Source organism: Callospermophilus lateralis, chromosome 7 (genome assembly GCF_048772815.1).
Source record: "Callospermophilus lateralis isolate mCalLat2 chromosome 7, mCalLat2.hap1, whole genome shotgun sequence".
Lineage (NCBI taxonomy): Eukaryota > Metazoa > Chordata > Mammalia > Rodentia > Sciuridae > Callospermophilus > Callospermophilus lateralis.
In genome coordinates this window covers 56,457,881-56,476,155 of record NC_135311.1, presented here as the reverse complement: position 1 = coordinate 56,476,155, position 18,275 = coordinate 56,457,881, and the positions used below count along the sequence as shown (strand labels likewise).

Here is an 18,275-nt window from a genome sequence, read left to right as displayed (position 1 = left end):
GCTATGTTTTCCTATGTTCAAGGTCTTGTTGGAGTTTTTTTTATCTTGACCTTTACTTACCAGATTGATTGACATGTTAGTAGCATTCCTTCTGTAGGTTCAGAAAAATCTACTTTTCTTGGCTATAAAAAGGCCAAGGCCTTTGGATTCTGCAGAGCCACAGCAGCTAAGGAATCAAGCTGGAATTGTATGGCTAGTATGGTTTGTGCAAGTTGCTGTAAGTCTCCTGGAAATTGAAATGATAATCCCTGGTGGTGACACCACAGGGAGGTGAGTGCAGAGTGAGGGAGGAGGGCAAAAATGAAAAAAGGAAGGATAGCACTCATGGTTCTGCAGTGTTTATGTGGTCCTCAGAGACCAAAGGAAGATTGGGGGTTCTGGCCTTGGAGAGACACAGAGAGGGCAGAGAGGACTATTTTAAATGGGATTTAGAAACTTGATATTGAGTGCCCTAAACGTGGGCCACCAAACAAGTGGTAAGAATCACCTGATAGGGTCCAGTCTATTTTGCAAAGAACTGAGAGGAGGAGGCAGGCTTTTTGAGGGTGGTAAAAGTACCAGGTCACCAGGAGACAGAGTGGGAGAAAGAGAAGAGTCAGAATTGGCTTTGCCAGAACAACATCCCTGTGTTGCCAAAAGAGGTTCCTAATGTATGCAAGAAGGGGCCAGAAAAGATGAGGAGCAAGGGGTAGTGGAGAATCAAAGGTTTTTGAGCTGAGCAGTGAGGTGAGCTGTCCATATAGAAGCTCAAAGGGGAGATGTTGAGTGGCTTCTTTGGGAGGGCCTGTGACAAAGGAAGAGCCAAAGAAGGAGTTTAGCCCAAAGTAAATGTAATTCAAGGGACAGTAGACAACAAGGGAGGCTCCCTTTACCAAAGTAAAGGCTTTGATGAGAGCAAGAACTTCAGCCTGCTGATACTGGGAGTGGAGGCTCTGACACAACCGAGGCTAGAGAGACTATTGCCTACCCTGTTCCATGAATTCCCTCCTGAAGGAAGGGGGAGCCATCTGTAAACCAAGACTCAGAGTGAGAGGGAAAGGATGGGAAGGTCTAAAATCTTGGTGCTGGGCCAAGATCTAGGTTAACTGTTGTGTCTCAAGTGGAGACTTGTCACTGCCATTTCTAGGGGGTAGACTTGTGAGAAGGAGGGAAGGAGAAGGGTAGAATTACTTGCCCAAGGGAACCGGTGTGTGGATAAAGAAGAAGAGCCCTAGGTGAATGGAAGAAGGTGTGTGGTCATTGTTCTGGCCCTCAGGTCAGGGTCCAAAGCAGCTTAAATCCCCAGAGTAATGAGAAAAGCTTTTGGGATCAAGTCTGCTCTGCAAAGAGAGGGACAGCATCAGCAAGGAGGGAGAGCAGATGTTGTGATTGGGCAGAAAATGGAGTAGGTTTTGAGACAGTTTTGAACGTGCTCATAGTGTGAGGTGATAGAAAGACTGGGAATGTCCACCTCAGCAGTGGGTCATTGGAAGGCACTGGCCAACAGAATAGGAGATGGTCCTAAGTAAGGGTGAGGGTCAGAGGAGAAGCACGTGAGTCTGCATGGAAGCATCTATGAGGGGAGAAGGAGAGCATAGCTCCCAACTTTGTGAGGATGTCCCTTCCCATAAGGGGAACAGGACACTGTGGAATGACCAAAAAGGAATGAGTAACAATTAGAGAACCACAAGCACAAACCATGCTAGGTGACTGTAAGGGTTGGTAATCAGCCCCCAGAACACCTTGAGGACTAAATATGTAGCCCGGTGTCTAGGAGGTAGGAGATGGGCCTACCTGGCATGGGCAGTTTTACCCTGTGTTTCCATGGAGTTATGGTAGTGGTTGGGTGATGGGGACCTGGATCTTTTCAGTCCTCTGCAGCCAGTCCTAAGAGTTGGAAAGGGGAACTGAAGGGCCATATGTCTGGGGAGCCCCCATGTGCTTGAGGAATGTGAACAGCCCAGTGTCCCTCTTGATGACATTTAGGACAAAAATCCAGAAATTTTGAGGCTTGGGACATATACAAGCCCAGTGACCCATCTGACCACATTTAAAACACGGTCTGAGTGGTTCTAAGGGACCATCCCATGGGCCAGTGATACCAGGGACAGATAGCTTGAGTGAGCATTTGATATCTCAGCTTTTAGTTCTTCTCATCTCTCTCATTATACACCTTAAAGGTCACTTCCAGAACCTCAGCTTTGGGATTTAGAAACCCCTTCTCAAAGCATGTGCCACAAGGAGACAAAATTGCAATGTATGCAGTCCAGGGAGAGAAATAAAGAATGTCTACATGCTTCTGCCACCTTCAGTGTTGTATTCACTCAAATTATTCAATATAATTTCACTCTATAGGTTCTTTTTTAATATTTATTTTTTAGGTGTAGATGGACACAATATCATGCCTTTATTTTTATGTGGTGCTGAGGATTGAACCCATGTTCTGCCCATGCTAGGTGAGCGTTCTACCACTGAGCCACAAATGAATCTACAGTCAAAAGATGAGGAATTCAAAGAGCAATCTGGGTGCTTTATCCCCAGGGCTGTGTGGGGACACGTCCAGCTCACAGTTTTTATAACAATTCAATGAGTCTGGACACACCAGAATATCTTCAAGTCCCTTTTTTGTCATAAAAACCCTTAAAACAACCAGTGATGACCCATCTCATATTGCAGATCTCCCTTGCCTTTATTTGATATTAAAATCCATCAGGAGAGCAGAATGAATGCCGTTCAGAACTTGCCCCCTGCCACACATGCAAGTTAGATGTAGAGCCAGAGGAAAGAAAGTGTCATAAAGAGGGGTGACACACACAGATCACTGTGTGGGTGACAGATGGGCTGGCTGTGTAGGACCTGCACTCTGCTACGTTTTCAAGAGTGAGCTACAGTTTTCTTACACATTCAACTGGGTTCTAGTTCACTGTGTATGAAGAAGCCTTCAGGCTCAAATTAGAACACATACACAGGCAACTTTAGGATAACTCAGAAGATTTGGTGGACCTCCTTGGTTGGGAAGCTAAGGCTAAGGTTACTGCATAACCCCACCAGCCTGAGTCCTCAGCAGGAATCATCATTTAGGGGATCTTGGTCTAGGACCAGGCAGCACAGGCAGGGCCACCCATTTTCCCACTGCCACCTCATCCTCACTCATTCTCTGATCATCTGCTTATTGAAAACCTTGTGTCCCTGTGTAGAGAGAGATGGGAAGTGTTAGGAGAAAATCTGTCAGTTATGAGCAGCCTTCTCCCCCACCAGAAGGTGGTAATTTATTAAGTTTAGTTTAGAAACATTTGCAAGTGTTATATACCTATATAATTCTACTATTTTGATGAAATCTAATTTGGATGGTTTCATTGGCCATGATTACATTATTTCAGGAAAGACTTGGTAGCAGGATGACAGGCAAGGTTTTGTAAGGCCCAGAGACCCTATATTATTCTCATTGCATCCAAAGGCCAAGATGCCAGCTTTGTAGGTCTATGTGGAGACTCACAAGGATGGGTAAGCCTTGAGGATCTGGGTGGCACTGAGATTGCCTAAAACCGGCTTTTTGAAATTTCACTGTCTACTTCGAATGTTCCAGGCCTCCTGTGTTCCTCTACATGGATTATGACACAGTGTAGCCACAGATAATGACCTGATTTTTATTTGATGCTTTGAGTTCCTGGTAATGAACTTCATTGATTATCAAGTACTTGGTGGTATTTCTCCTTTAGCCCCTGGACTTTTTTTCCAGTGTTGAAATTAGAAAACTAGGTAAAACCATCATGGAAGGTATCCGAGGACTAATCTTGAGATTCTGTTCATTTTGGGCTATTTATTTATGGACCATCCATGAAACAAAATAGTTTCTTCATATGTGCATGAAGCCTATATATCATTGTAAAAATCCAGGTCTGTAGTTATGACTCTATACAGACACATATGGCTCTAGGTCCAATATTCAGGGGCTTCCTTCCAATGTAGCCCCCAGCATCTGATTCCTTTCCCCATCCACACTTCAGGCAGTGTCTGAAATGCTGGGCTCTGAGTTTCCTTCATAATCCCTCTACATCTTGGTTATACATCCAATTGGATAGAGGGCAGCTTTTTATATACACCCAACTAGTCAACTGTTGAACAGGAACAGTGAATGAGGCCCTGGTTATAGAGAAACATGCAGCCACATTGAGGACATGAGCGAGTACGGAAAATAAGGACTGTTGGCTGCCTAAAGTCCTTCAGTATTGCTGTGAGCTCAGCACAAAGTTGAGAACATCTCCTGGGGTGGATGGCACCCTGGGCATCATAGCTCTCCAGAGGGGCAGGGTATAGCTCTAGGCTCAACTGGCTCAGCCTGGCAGTGTGGCACAGCAGGTCCCTGAGGACCGACATGGAGATGTGATTCTGGAAAAAGCACAAGGCCCTGAGCTGGGAGCAGTGGCTCAGAGCAGACAGGATAGCTTGGAGCTGGGAGTCCATGATCTCACAGGCTTCCAAGTCCAGGCTCTTCAGGGTGGCTGCAACAGTCTCCAGAAGAATTTTAAGGGGCTCCAGACTAAAATTGGTCAGTTTGATGCCCTTTAGATCTAGGTGTCTGAGCTGGCTGGTGTTTGGGCATCGGGAAAGAAAATTCCAGTCTGAATGTGACAGTGAGCAGTTGGTTATTGCGAGGGCCTTCAGGGGCATCTTCAGGTGCCTAAGGAAGAACCAGGCAGTTAGTTCTGAGGGAAAAGATGAACTGGCCCAAACCCAAGGTCACTGTGACCATCTGAACATGGTTGACATTTTGTAGAATCTGCTCATTCAGGTCACTCCATCTCATCCTGAAACTTTCACCACTACTTGTGTGACCAGGTAGGTCCTCCATCTCTATGAATGTCATCCTCAACGACAAGCAGAAAGCCACCACATATCTACCACAGGAAGTCAGGAAGAGTCATGTATGAAAGACAAATCCAAGAAAGATGTGGCAAAACACACTGGGGTTAACCCCTGCAGGGCTCACTCCCTGTCCCCTCAGCAAGGTTTTACTCCCTGCTCTTCACTCACAACCCCTGAGTCATCAGGGGAGCTCAGACCTGCCTTCCCAGGTGGTCATTAGAAGTGGGCTCCTCTGCTCCCAGATGGAGGATACAGAGCTTCCTTGTTGAACAGGTACAGTTGTGGGGCTTCCCCTCCTTCAAAGTCCTCACCTCTACTCTGTGTTGTACCTCTGTTGCTGGACAGGCCTCCCAGGGGAGGAACCTCACACCTACATCACTAGCTTCTGTCCCCATCAGCGGGCTTCCCAGTATGGTGGCACTTCCCAGACCATGGACCTGGTTTACCCCTTTGCTCTAACACATGTTAGGAGATCGAGCTTCAGGATACAATAGAGCAGATGATGGGTTATTTACCTTCCAGTGACTTGTTCACCATGTGAGTGTCAGTGGCTGGCACACAATATGTGCCCTTTCATATTTACTGATGCTCGTCTGCACAGGAAGCTCACCCTCCTTACTCACCTCAGCACCTGCTCCAAGTGGCCCTCGAGGAGGAGGACAGCATCCACACAGAATGTCTGCAGGCACTTCATCCTGAGGAACTGAGAGATGAGCTGGGCAAGCAGCCGCTCCTGCTCATCTTGGGAGGTGTGGGCAGGTACGAGGACCTGGGAGACAAGCAGCTTCCTCAGGTTCCTCATCTGTCCCATGAAAGGAGCATAAGCAGCCAAGGTGGAGGGCGCCCAGGTGCAGTGCACTTCCACCCTCTGGACAGAGTCCAGCTGCAGCAGTCTCAGGACCTTCCTGGTGTGACGGGTGGGTTTCCCATAGATCTTCAGCCTATTGCAACACAGGTGCAGCTTGTCCCTTCTCTGTGTGACCCACAGCAAAAAGTGGGTCAGGAATTCATCCTGAGGCCTTTCTGTTAGGCACAAGTCTATGAATATCTTCAAGGGCAGCTTAGCTGCCATTGCTGGAACAAGTTTCAATGTTCGATTCTTCTTAATATCTTCTGGTGAGCAGGCATCAACCACAGCTCCAGACCACATCCTCCAGAAGTTCCGTGGAACCATCCGCAAATCCAGCACCTGCAGTTTCCACCTCCTGTGGGGATGATAGCAGAGTCTCAGCCCTAAGTCCCCTTCCTTCACCTCTCAGCTGCTGCTCCCTGCTCCACCTCTTCCTCCTGTCTTGCTTTTTTTCATCCACTTCTCTCCAATCCAGCCTAGTGTCCCCACCTGTAGTAGCTGAGTTAGAAACAGGTGCAGCCTCCTTCATGGGTCACCACAGCTGCCACAAGCACCTCCACATCTGGAAGCCTTTCCCAGATGGGGTTCAGCATGGCCAAGACCTCTCCACCCCTCCTTGCTTGCAGCACAGGAAGCCTATGAAGCACAATTCAGCACCCACTCTCCCTGCCTGTACCCATCCTTTCCCTGGCACAGAGGGTACTCCCTTCCAGGCCACCTGGGTCTTTCTAACCTTTGGCAATGCTGCTGGGCAAGCAGCATGTCCAGCCCATCCAGGGCCACTTGGATCATCTCAAGCTGTGGCTTCTTCATCAGGGCACCCAGGGGCAGGCAGGTAAAGGGCCAGGCCTGCACCATTTTCTTCAGGATCTCAGTGTGTCCTCTGCTGAAGGCCTCCACAAAGAGTGGTGGGAAGAGCTCTATGGGCAGGTCCTCCAGATCCAGGACAGCCCTGGACTTGTTACTCAGCAGGCTGTGCCCTGCCAGCTCCAGCAGTGTGGGTGGGGACTGGATGCTCATCCTGAGGAGTCTGAAAGACAAAGGATCCTGGAAAATGATCCAGGGAAAAGGCCACTATCCCATCCATTGCCAGCCACTGGGAAGGGGGTACTGGACAGTCCAAAAACTCACTCCAATCTTAATGGGGGAAAGTCTTTGATTATTATTTTGTCCTTATAAAATGAAAATTTGTGTGTCATGTGGCTTAATGCAGTAGGCTCCTCAGTTTCAATAACTACAGTGGCTCAGAAAGGAGTTGCCCTCACATGGGTGATGTTATTTTTAATTTCAAAAAATTAAATGAGCAATTATAAAGCATTTGCCCATATTATAAAACACTTGGAAATTACAAGGGTGTCTCATGGATATCTATTACACAGGTGAGATTCTCCCACCTTAGGGGAGAGTTGAAGAGAACAAACAGATCAGAACAGAGTCTGTGAACTGTTGCATGAGATAGTTTGAAGCTTTTTGATTAATTTGTTTAAACAAATTATAAAATTACAAAACAACATAAGCCCTAAAGTATAATTTGGGGGATGAGGCGATATTGGAAATTGAATTCAGGATACTCAACCAGTAAGTCACTACCCCAGCCATATTTTGTATTTTAGATGAATACAGGGTCTCACTGATTTGTTTAGCACCTTGTGCTGCTGTGGGTGGCTTTGAACTCTAATTTTCTGGCCTCCTCAAACTCAGGAATTGTTGAGACTACAGGGGTTTGCCACCACACCCAGCAAAACAGTACAATTTTAAGGGCACACAAAATAAATATTTTTATTATCAGAAAATAGAATTTCAATCAATTAGAATGAAAAAAAGATTGCAATCCACTTCCTTGGTTAAGCAATTTTACATTAGTTTCTTCTGCTGCTCAGTGGAAGAGCACTTTCCTAGCACATGTGAGGCACTAGGCTTGATCCTCAGCAGCATCATTATTAAATGATGGGCTGGGTACATAACTCCGTTGATAGAGTGCTTGCCTCACATGCACAAGGTCCTGGTTCAATCACCATACCTTCATATAAATAAATGGATAAATAAATAAATTATATTGCCATATAAACTTTAAGAAATACAACAATTTATAAAGAGAAAAAATGAGAGGCGTGCGTGCACAAGCCTGTAATCCCAGGGGCTCTGGAGACTGAGACAGGAGGATCATGGGATCAAAGTCAGCCTCAGCAAGAGCAGGCACTAAGCAACTCAGTGAGATCCTGTGTTTAAATAAAGCACAAAACAGGGCTGGGGATGTGGCTCAGTGGTTGAGTGGCCCTGGGTTCAATAGCCCATACCAAAGAAAGAAAGAAAATTGAATGTGACATAAACCAAAGTGGAAATTCTAGAGTTCAGGATAAAGGAAAAACTACACTGAAAGGCAAAATCAAAGTTCTAAATTGGTTCATGAGAAAAGACAGGAACGAAATTTTTCCTGAATCCGCACAGGTGAGGTGGGAACGGGGTGGTGTTCAGGGCAGTGAGGGACTTACAGAATCTGTCCAGGTATGCAGGGTTCTCAGAGCCTCAGCAGGCCAGTCTGGTTCCCCGTGGGCTCCAGGACTCTTGTGTTTCTCTTCTGGTTCCTCAGAGCCTTTTATGGACCTCTCTGACCACGCCCCTTCTTCCATCTGATTGACTGGCATCCAATCAGAAAGCAGTATCTGATCACGTTCTCCAATCTCCACCCACTTAATCCTGATTGGATTTTCTTCTTCCAGGTTAATTGATTGAATCCGATGCTCATACAGGTGCGCAGAATCAAGGAGAGTGTGAGAGTCAGGGATGCGTCCCTCCGTGCACTACACACCATGGACTCAATTTTGTCCATATGTGACCCTCCTGTTTCTTCCGTGACACAGAAAAGCACTGAATCTCTAAGGAAAAAAAAAAAAACACCTGAAAATATATTTCAAAGGGATCTTTGGCCATATCAAAATTATTTGAATTTTTTTTTCTGAAAATTCCATAGTAAAAATAGCTTTTTGAAGACAGTGGTGTCATCCACGAAGACCACAGAATGAAAACCATGTTTGCAACAGTCACACAAGTGTCAAGTTACCTTGCAGCAAATCTTGGCACACTCAGAGAGGAAGAGCACACAAGGAGGGTGAAATCAGGCTTCTAGACTTAGGGCAAGACTTCTCCTGTTTGTCTGTGCTGGGTATTGAATCCATTGCTTCTCTACCACTGAATCACATCACCTGACCTTTTTACTTTTTGCTTTTATTTGGAGATAGGATCTCATTAAATTGCTTAGGACCTCACTAAGTTGCTGAGGCTGGCCTCAAATTTGCCATCCTCCTGCCTCAGTCTCCTGAGTTGCTGTGATTACACACATGGGTCACTGTGCCCCATCAGACTTGGAGAAGTCTGAATTTCTCTGAGGGTGGAAACTGTGGGCAATTTGGGAATTGGAGAGAAAGAGACAGGGTTGGACAGCAGGTGTTCCTGACATCGGGGAGGCCACCAACTGAAGAGACTTCCTTTAGAATCAGGGACCCCACAGGACACATCTCCCAGGAAACCTTTGCTCCAGGCAGTTTCCAGGGCCCTTTAGGCTGTGAGAATTTCACAGGTAAAGGAAAATTTGAAGAGCCTGAGTAAAAGTAATTCAGGAATTGAGGAAGCTGAGACAGAAAGAGATGGAGTGCTTGGAAGATGAGCCATGTGAAGGGAGGTCTTACAGGGAAAATGTAGAAGGAATAGTTTGATTGGTGGCAGTTACAGAATTGCATTTCTGCTTTGTTGTTCTGTCTTTGTGTTAGTCAGCTTTTTCACGCTGTCACTAAAAGACCCAACCCCAACACCTACAGAGGAAGAAAAGTTTATCTGGGGGCTCATGGTTTCAGAGGTTTCAATGCACCCACAGCAGATTCTACTCCTTGGGCCCTCACCTCCAAGGTGAGGCTGAACATCATGGCAGGAGATTGTGGCAGAGGGAAGGTGCTCACATTATCAGAGAACAGAGAGGGAGATGGCCCATTACCAAATACAAAATATACACACCATATTCACACACCCAATGATCACTTTCCTCCAGCCACAACCCACCTGCTGCCCCTGGTTATCACTTAGTTAATCCCGTTGGGAATTAACTTACTGACAAGGTTAAGGCTATAAACCAATCATGTCTCCTCCAAAACCATTGTCTCATAGGTGAGCTGTTGGGAGACATAGCATCTAAACCATGATGGTCTTCTTGAGTATCTTGTTGGAAAATATCCCTAGTCACATCGCAGTTGGATACTTACATTTGAGGTTATCTTTGTTTTCTGTTTCACATAATAAATTACCACAAATGACCCACATTTAATCTCCTATGTGTGCAGTGAAGTAGGGCTAAGGATATTTCAGAGACCTCATTGCTTTTTAAGATCCACAACATTTGAAGTCTAGTCTCTGACTGAATTATAAATTTCTCTGCCATTTGTTTGTGTGTAGCCAGCAGAAAGGGTGACTTCATGCCACGGCCCTGCCTTCTCTTACCACACTTGACTTGGTGCAGGAGGCAGGTAGATGTTACTGTCAACCTAAGTCACAACTGACAGTAGCTCTCCAAAGAACAAGTGTAGTCAGACATAATAGGGCAGGAATGCGGACACCTAAAGAAAGATGAGTCAGAGCCCCATCCAGGAGGCAAAGGGAGACAGAGTGTCAAAGGCAGCTTGGAATCAATTTTCACTGGCTCCACAGATTCAGTACCAAGGGTGGCCTCAGTTCAAGGACAATAGATAGCGACTTGCCAGTAGGCCTCTTAGAAAACATGGGGGGGTGTGAAGATTAGGGTGGATTTTATGCACAACTGAGGTTGCGGCTGACTGGTTTGTGATAGTTCCTGCCATCAGGCAGGGCTGCTCAGGGACCTTCCCTTCGCAGCACCCTGCTTCCCCTTCATCAGGATTTGACACAGTTACTGCCTGTTGATTTGAGCACCATTTATGTTTCCTCCTTGAGATGAAGATTTTTTTCTCTGGATGCTTCACATAAAGGTTACGGTTTGATTCTATCTCAGTGCCAGGATGGACTTTTCCTGGTTGGTCCAGACCCCATTGGAGGGAATTAATAGATTATTAGGAAACAATGGTGAAACTCATTGAGCCACATTTGAGCAACAAGGTGGGTTTGGAGGGAGTGGCTCTCAGTGTCCCTCCACCAAGAAGTCCCTGTGAAATTCAATTTTGCCTGTTCATTAGGCCTTGTGTATCTCATCTCCAAGCTTTGGTCTTTACTATTCTAAGAAGACTTAGACTTTTGCAGAAATTTTATGAGTATAGATGTTCATTTTTAAAAAATATTTAAGTCCTGAATTTATATTTTTTTCTTATTTTTGTCACTGGACATTGTACCCAGGAGAGCTTTACCAATGAGCTACATCCTCAGCTTTTTTCATTTTTATGAATTAATTACTTAGTTAATTAAATTATTCATTTATTCAGCTTAGGTACTAAGGTTTGAATACAGGGGAACTACACCACTGAGCTATATTCCCAGCCCATTTTTTAATTTTTTTTTTATTTTTTGAGACAAGTTCTCACTAAATTACTGAGACAGACCTTGAATTTGAGATCCTTCTGCCTTAGCCTGCTATGTAGATGGTGTTATGGGGAGTCGCTCCAGAAAGCACTCTAAGTCTAAATTTCAAATCAAAAGAGATCTTTACTTACCTTACTAGGGACTGTCACCCACCACAGAGACTCAAGCTCTGTGAGAGGACACCAGCTTCCTTGTCCAGCCAAAGACAATATAAGCCCCAATCCTCAACTCAGTGACTTGCTTATCCTCATGTAAGCTAGCCAATCATAGAAATTAAGACATTAATAAGTGGGACCTCTGGGCTATAGGCAAGACCAGAATTTTCCAGTAAGCAAGCCAGCACTTTAGCTTTGCAGTTCAGTTGATCACAGTCCTGGGTTCAAGCAGGTGCTAGACAGTTGCATCCTGAATTTGGGTGGGGGTCAGCAGGGTGAGAAACTACTTCAAAATCATGTAAATCCACATTAGCATTAAAACCCAGGATGTAGCTCTCCATGACAACCACTGCATCTTGAGTAGGGTACAATTTGTGGGGTACAAAGTACAGAAAGGCAATTTTTTAAAATAAGAAAACACCTTTCATTTCAGTTTCTCAGAAACAGCTCTTGTAACAGTTTTTCATAGGAGACAGCAAAATGGAGTCTCAGGCCTGCCTATGATAGTTCTTGCTTTATAATTGTCTTATCTCACTTTTCAAAATTTTATATCCATCATCTATATTTTTTAACTAATGCATATCCTATAACTGACACACTTATTGATTGTATTTATCAGTTCACAGTACAGCAAATGGGATTACAATTGTTCACCACCACATTCTGTTTTGAATTACAATTTTGAAAAAATAGAGAATTTGCCTAGCATGCATGAGGCCCTGGGTTTGATACCTAGCATCAATAAATAAAGAAATGAATAGATAGATAGATAGATAGATAGATAGATAGATAGATAGATAGATAGATGAGAGACGTGTTTCCAAGTAAACTTGTTAGAGGTTTTTTTTTTTTTTTCTTAATCAATTAAGATTTTAGTTATGTTCAGAAAAAAATCCAAATGATAACTCTTGATGATAAGCATTTAGAATAGTCATGGTTAAAAATCTATTGGGAAATTAGTATGAACAACTATTAACAAGGTGATTTGATTGGCATACATTTTAATATAGTGTCCAGAATTATGTCTGAAAACATATGAGTTTTTTATGAATTTTTGCATTTTAAAGCAAATATTAATAAAATATCAAAATAATATATAACTTGAAAAAGTTATGTCGTATTTGACAGGACTTCCCATCATATCAAATTAGGCTAATTATCTTAATGTCTCTCTTCTAGAAATCCCTTAAGCAATTATGGAGTTCTCTGAAACATCCTAATGTTAGCTCAAGGTCAAATGACAATGTAGACTTTGATCATAGAGAAGTTAGTCAATAATCTCAAAAGGTTTAAAGAACTTAATGAAACCTGAGGTCCTAGATCATTATAAAAGATAAGTCATTTAACCAGTGTGATAAAAGATATTTAAAGCTAATACAGAAAGTTACGTCCTATAAAATTATACTTCAACTTTTTTTTAAAGAGAGAAAGAGAATTTTGTAATATATATATATATATATATTTGGTATTCGGTAGACACAACATCTTTATTTTATTTTTATGTGGTGCTGAGGATCGAACCCAGTGCCCCCGCGCATGCCAGGCGAGCACATTACTGCTTGAGCCTCATCCCTAACCCATACTTTAACTTTTAACAGATGACTCAGTTTTTATTTTCCCAAGTAATCAGAGAACTTGATAAATCAATTTGAACTCTAAAAACTTACTCTCATCTCCTCGAGTACTGAGCATTGAACCAGGGCCACTCTACCACTAAGCTACCTGCCCAGTTCTCTTTGTTTTATTTTGAAACAGGCTTGCCAAAGGCCAAGTCTGGCCTGAATTTTGTCATCCTCCTGCCTCAGGCTCCTGAGAATCTGGAATTACAGGCATGGCCCAGCTCACCTGGCTTTAAAGAACTTCTTAGAGTGCAGCTGCTTGAGAGATGTTCAACTGGAACATTCCATTTGGAAGCCATTACTGTTTTTAATTGTCTTTGTAATCATTTGCCCACCAATTTCAAAAAATGCTTGAGAATGAACCATAATAGACTTTTCTGCAGTGTAGAAGAAATGCTCTCCTGGAGTTTCTTTGGAATTTGAAGGTCCCATTCTGTGTTTTATTAATCTCTTGAGAGCCAATGATAAAAATCCTATGATCTTGTTTGGAAAGTTAGGGGTTTGAAAGTATCTTTGTGTGTGTGTGTATCTGTGTGTGTGTGTGTGTGTGTGTGTGTGTGTGTGTGTGTGTGTGTGTGTGATATGTTGTGGTTTTTGCAGAGTCCTCTTAAAAGTCTATTATCAAATGACCAAGCTCAAGGACCTTCTCCTGCATGGTCCCCTACCCTCCACTTTTGTGAGGTTTTTCTATAAATAATTTCATTTTGATTCTGCAGTCCTTCACAATAACATCATCAGCTGGGACACTGTGGCCATAGAATATCCTCAGCCTTTACATGATCAGTGTTGGTTGACATGGTCAGTTGTCTGAATCTGATGACAATCACTTGGCATGCATGTCGCTGCTGGACTGTGTGTGTGTCTTTGTGTGTGTGTGTGTGTGTGTGTGTGTGTGTGTAGTACCAAAGATTATGTACCTGGGGCACTTTACTACTGAGATACACCCCCAACACTTTTTATATTTTTATTTGAGACAGGGTCTGTCTATGTTGCCCAGTCTGGCTTGGAACCTCTGATACTCTTGCCTCAGCCTCCCAAGTTACTGGGATTATAAGTGTGCACATTGGTCCTGGCCAAAGAGCATTTAAAATCCTGAAGAAATCACATTGCACCAGGGATCAAGTACCATAACCAAAAGGAGAATAATAGCCTCAGACTGCAAAATTCCTCTGGATGAATGTTATACGGATACTGAGACCCTTAAATAACTCTCAGATCACACTTTGCCATTCCAATTAAGCCTTTATTGCTGGCCAGCAGCAGACACCCTATTCTCTAAAAGCGAGATGGTCAGAGTGGTGAACCCCCTTCATTTTTTGCCTCATATTTAAGCCAAAAAAAAAAACACAAAAAGGGAGATTAGGGGGTCTAGCCAAGGTAAGCAAGCACACTTAATATGTAAAGAAGAGTAGTGTAGTACAATTTTATTGATGTTTTTATATTAACCAAGTTTTAGACTATGTAATGTGAAACAATACTCTAAAATGACAGTTTCTGTTTCACCAGAGATGTACAAACCTTCATTTGTTGAGTTAGTTGCTTTAGAGAATAAAACTTAACAGACAAAATGTAATTAATGTTTTAAGAAGTGTTTGTCCATGGATCCCTCTTTTTTGTTTATACATTAAAATAACCCTTATCAATTTCTGAATTTAGATAAATTAATCCATTTAAATAAGAGGAAATATATTTACAGTACTCTAATTGAAATGCAGTTGAAACCTCTTGACTTTTGTATATGGAATTATACCCGCTGGGACTTTTAATGTTTAGTAACAATGTTTTTGTGATAATATAAAGTAATTTGATTTTTTTAAAATTTACAAATATATGAAAATCCCAAGAGTGCTTAAATATTTTACCTTATGAAATTTTAGGTGTTAAGATTACTTGATATTATATTCAACGGGGAAGTCCTGTCAAATATGACATAACTGTTTAAAGTTATATTTATTTGGATATTTTATTAATATTTGCTTTAAAATGGCAAAAATTCATAAAAAATCTCATATGTTTTCAGACATAATTCTGGACAATATATTAAAATGTATGCCAATCAAATCACCTTGCTAATAACTGGTTCTCATAAGTTCCCAACAGGTTTTTAACCATGACTATTCTAAATGTTTATCATCAAGAGTTATCATTTGGATATTTTCCCTGAACGTAACTAAAATCAGATTAATTGATTAAGAAGAAAAAAACACTAACAAGTTCACTTGAACACAGGTCTCTCATCTATCTATCTATCTATCTATCTATCTATTTATTTATTAATTTCTTTAATTATTGTTGCTAAGGATCAAACCAAGGGCCTCATGCATGCTAGGCAAATGCTCTATCTCTTCAAAATTGTAATTCAAAACAGGGTGTGGTGGTGAACAATTTTAATCTCATGTGCTGTGGTGCGAAGTGATAAATACAATCAATATGCCTGTCAGTTATAGGTTTCAGATTAGTAAAATCATATAGATGATAGACATAAAATTTGAAAAGTGAGATAAGATAATTATGAATCAAGAACTGTCATAGGCAGGCCTGAGACTCCATTTTGCTGCCTCCTATGAAAAACTGTTACAAGAGCTGTTTCTGAGAAACTGAAATGAAAGCTGTTTACTTATTTAGAAACAAATGCATTTCTGTACTTTGTACCACACAAATTGTACCCTACTCAGGATGCAGTGGTTGTCATGGAGAGCTACATCCTGGGTTTGAATGCTATTGTTGGTTTACATGACTTTGAAGTAGATTCTCACTCTGCTGACCCCCACCCATATTCAGGATATGACTGTCTAGCACCTGTTTGAACCCAGGACCATGGTCAACTGAACTGCAAAGCTAAAGTGCTTGCTTACTGGAAAATTCTGATACTGTCTAGAGCCCAGAGGCCCCACGTATTAATGTTTTAATTTCTATGAATGGCTAGCTTACATGAGGATAAGCAAGTCACTGAGTTGTGGATTTTGTGTTTCTAATGTCTTTGGATGGATCAGGAAGCTACTGTCCTCTCACAGAGACTGAGACACTGTGGCGGGTAACAGTCTCTAGTCAGGTAAGTAAAGCTCTCTTTTGATTTGAAATTTAGACTTAGAGTGCTTTCTGGAGGGACTCCCCATAACACCATCTATTTAGCAGGCTAGAGCAGAAGGATCTCAAATTCAAGGTCTGTCTCAGTAATTTAGTTAGAACCTGTCACAAAATGAAATTTAAAAGAAATCTTAAAAAAATGTGCTGGGAATGTAGCTCAGTGGTGTAGTTCCACTGCATTCAAACCTTAATACCTAAGCAGAATAAATGAATAATTTAATTAACCAAGTAATTAATTTATAAAAATGAAAAAAGCTGAGGATGCAGCTCAGTGGTAAAGCTCTCCTGGGTTCAATGTCCAGTGCCAAAATATAAAAAATAAAAATACATAAATTCAAGGCCTAAATATATTTTTTTTAAAAAAATGATCACCTGTATTCATAAAATTTCTGCAATAGTCTAACTTTTCATAGAATAGTAAAGGCCAAAGCTTGGAGATTAGATACCCAAGGCCTAATGAATAGGCAAAATTGAATTTCATAGTGCAATCCTGGAGGAGGGACACTGAGAGCCACTCCCTCCAAACCCACCTTGATGTTCAAATGTGGCTCAATGAGGTTCAACATTGATTCCTAGTCATCTATTAATTCCCTTCAATGGGGGACTGGACCAAGCAAGAAAAGTCCATCCTGTCAATGAGATAGAATCAAACACTAACCATTATGTGATGCATCCAGAGAAGAAACCTTCATCCCAAGAGGGAAACAATAATGGTGCTCAAATCAAAAGACAGTAACTGTGTCAAATCCTGAAATAGGGGAAATATGGGTCTGTGAAGGAAGTTTCCTTGGCATCCCTGCCTGATGGCAGGAACTATCACAAACCAGTCAGCCCCAACTTCAGCTGTGCATAAAATCCACCCCAAAAGGCCCCCCCTAATATCTAGGAGGACACCTGGCCAGTAGTCATCTGTTTTCCATGAACAGAGGTCACCCACGTTATTGTGGAGCTAGTAATAATTGATTCAAAGCTGCCTTTGACACCCTGTCTCCCTTTGCCTCCTGTATGGGGTTCTGACTCATCTTTCTTTAGGTGTCCTGCATTCCTGCCCTAATATGTCTGACTACATTAGTTCTTTGGAGAGCCACTGTCTGTTTGACTTAGGTTGACTGTAATTTTGACCTGTCTTGTACACCAAGTCAGGAGTAATAAGAGAAGTCAGGTCTGTGGCACGAAGTCACCCTTTCAGCTGGTGACATACAGACAAATTCCAGAGAAACTTAAAATTAAATCAGACAGTAGATTTCAAACATTGTAGAGCATAAAAAACACACATGGTTTTGGATGTAGCCTTAATTCTACATAGCTGCATACACACATGAAATTAAATGTGTATCATTTGTGGTAAGTTCTTATGTGAAACACAAACCAAATATAACCATAGCCAAATGTAAGTAGCCAATTAACATATGATTATGTGATGTGAGCAGGGATATTTTCCAACAAGATACCCCAAAAGACCATCATGGTTTAGATGCTGTCTCCAAACAGCTCACATGTGACAAAGTTTTTGGAGCAGAAATGATTGGTTTATAGCCTTAACCTAGCCAGTAAATTAATCCCTGGTGGGATTAACTGGGGATAATGGGGTCAGGTGGGCTGTGGCTGGAGGAAGCTGATCTTTGGGGTGTGAATATGGGTGCAGAGTTTGTATCTGCAAGTGACCATCTCTCTCTCTCTGCTTTCTGGTAATGTGAGCCTCTTCCCTCTGCCACATGCTTCTGAATGATGTTTAGTTTCAAATTGGTTGTGCTGTCTCTGGATTAAGGCCTCTGAAACCAAGCCACCCAAATAAATATTTTCTCCTCTGTAGTTGTTGTTGTTGGGTCTATTAGTCAAAGCACCATAAAGCTGACTAAAACAAAGACAGACTGGAAAAAAAAAACAGAAATGCAATTTTCTAACGACCATCAATCAAACCATTCTTTCTACATGTTCCCTGGAAGTGCTCACCTCACATGGCTCATCCAAGCATTCCATCTCTTTCTGTCCCTCCTTCTTCAATTTTAGAATTTTGTTTTCTTCAGACTCTTGAAATTTTCCTTTGCTTGTGTTCTTCTCCCAGGCTAAAGGCCTTGGAAAGTGCCTGGGGCCAAGGTTTTATGGGAGATATGCCCTGGGGAAGTCCCTGATTTTGAAGGAAGGCTCTCTAATTGGTGGCCTCCCTGAAGTCAAGGACACCTG

The 18,275-nt window shown here is 42.4% G+C and overlaps 1 protein-coding gene across 1 annotated transcript; it reads right to left on the bottom strand.

The window, feature by feature from the left end:
* Positions 1–4,086: 4,086 nt before the first annotated feature.
* On the bottom strand, positions 4,087–6,715 carry LOC143404301 (PRAME family member 12-like). The gene is made up of 3 exons (XM_076862520.1): positions 6,429–6,715; positions 5,469–6,050; positions 4,087–4,660 (listed from the first exon to the last, which is right to left on the bottom strand). Exons 1-3 carry the CDS (start codon positions 6,713–6,715, stop codon positions 4,087–4,089), a joined length of 1,443 nt encoding a protein of 480 aa, XP_076718635.1.
* Between the last annotated feature and the right edge of the window lie 11,560 nt (positions 6,716–18,275).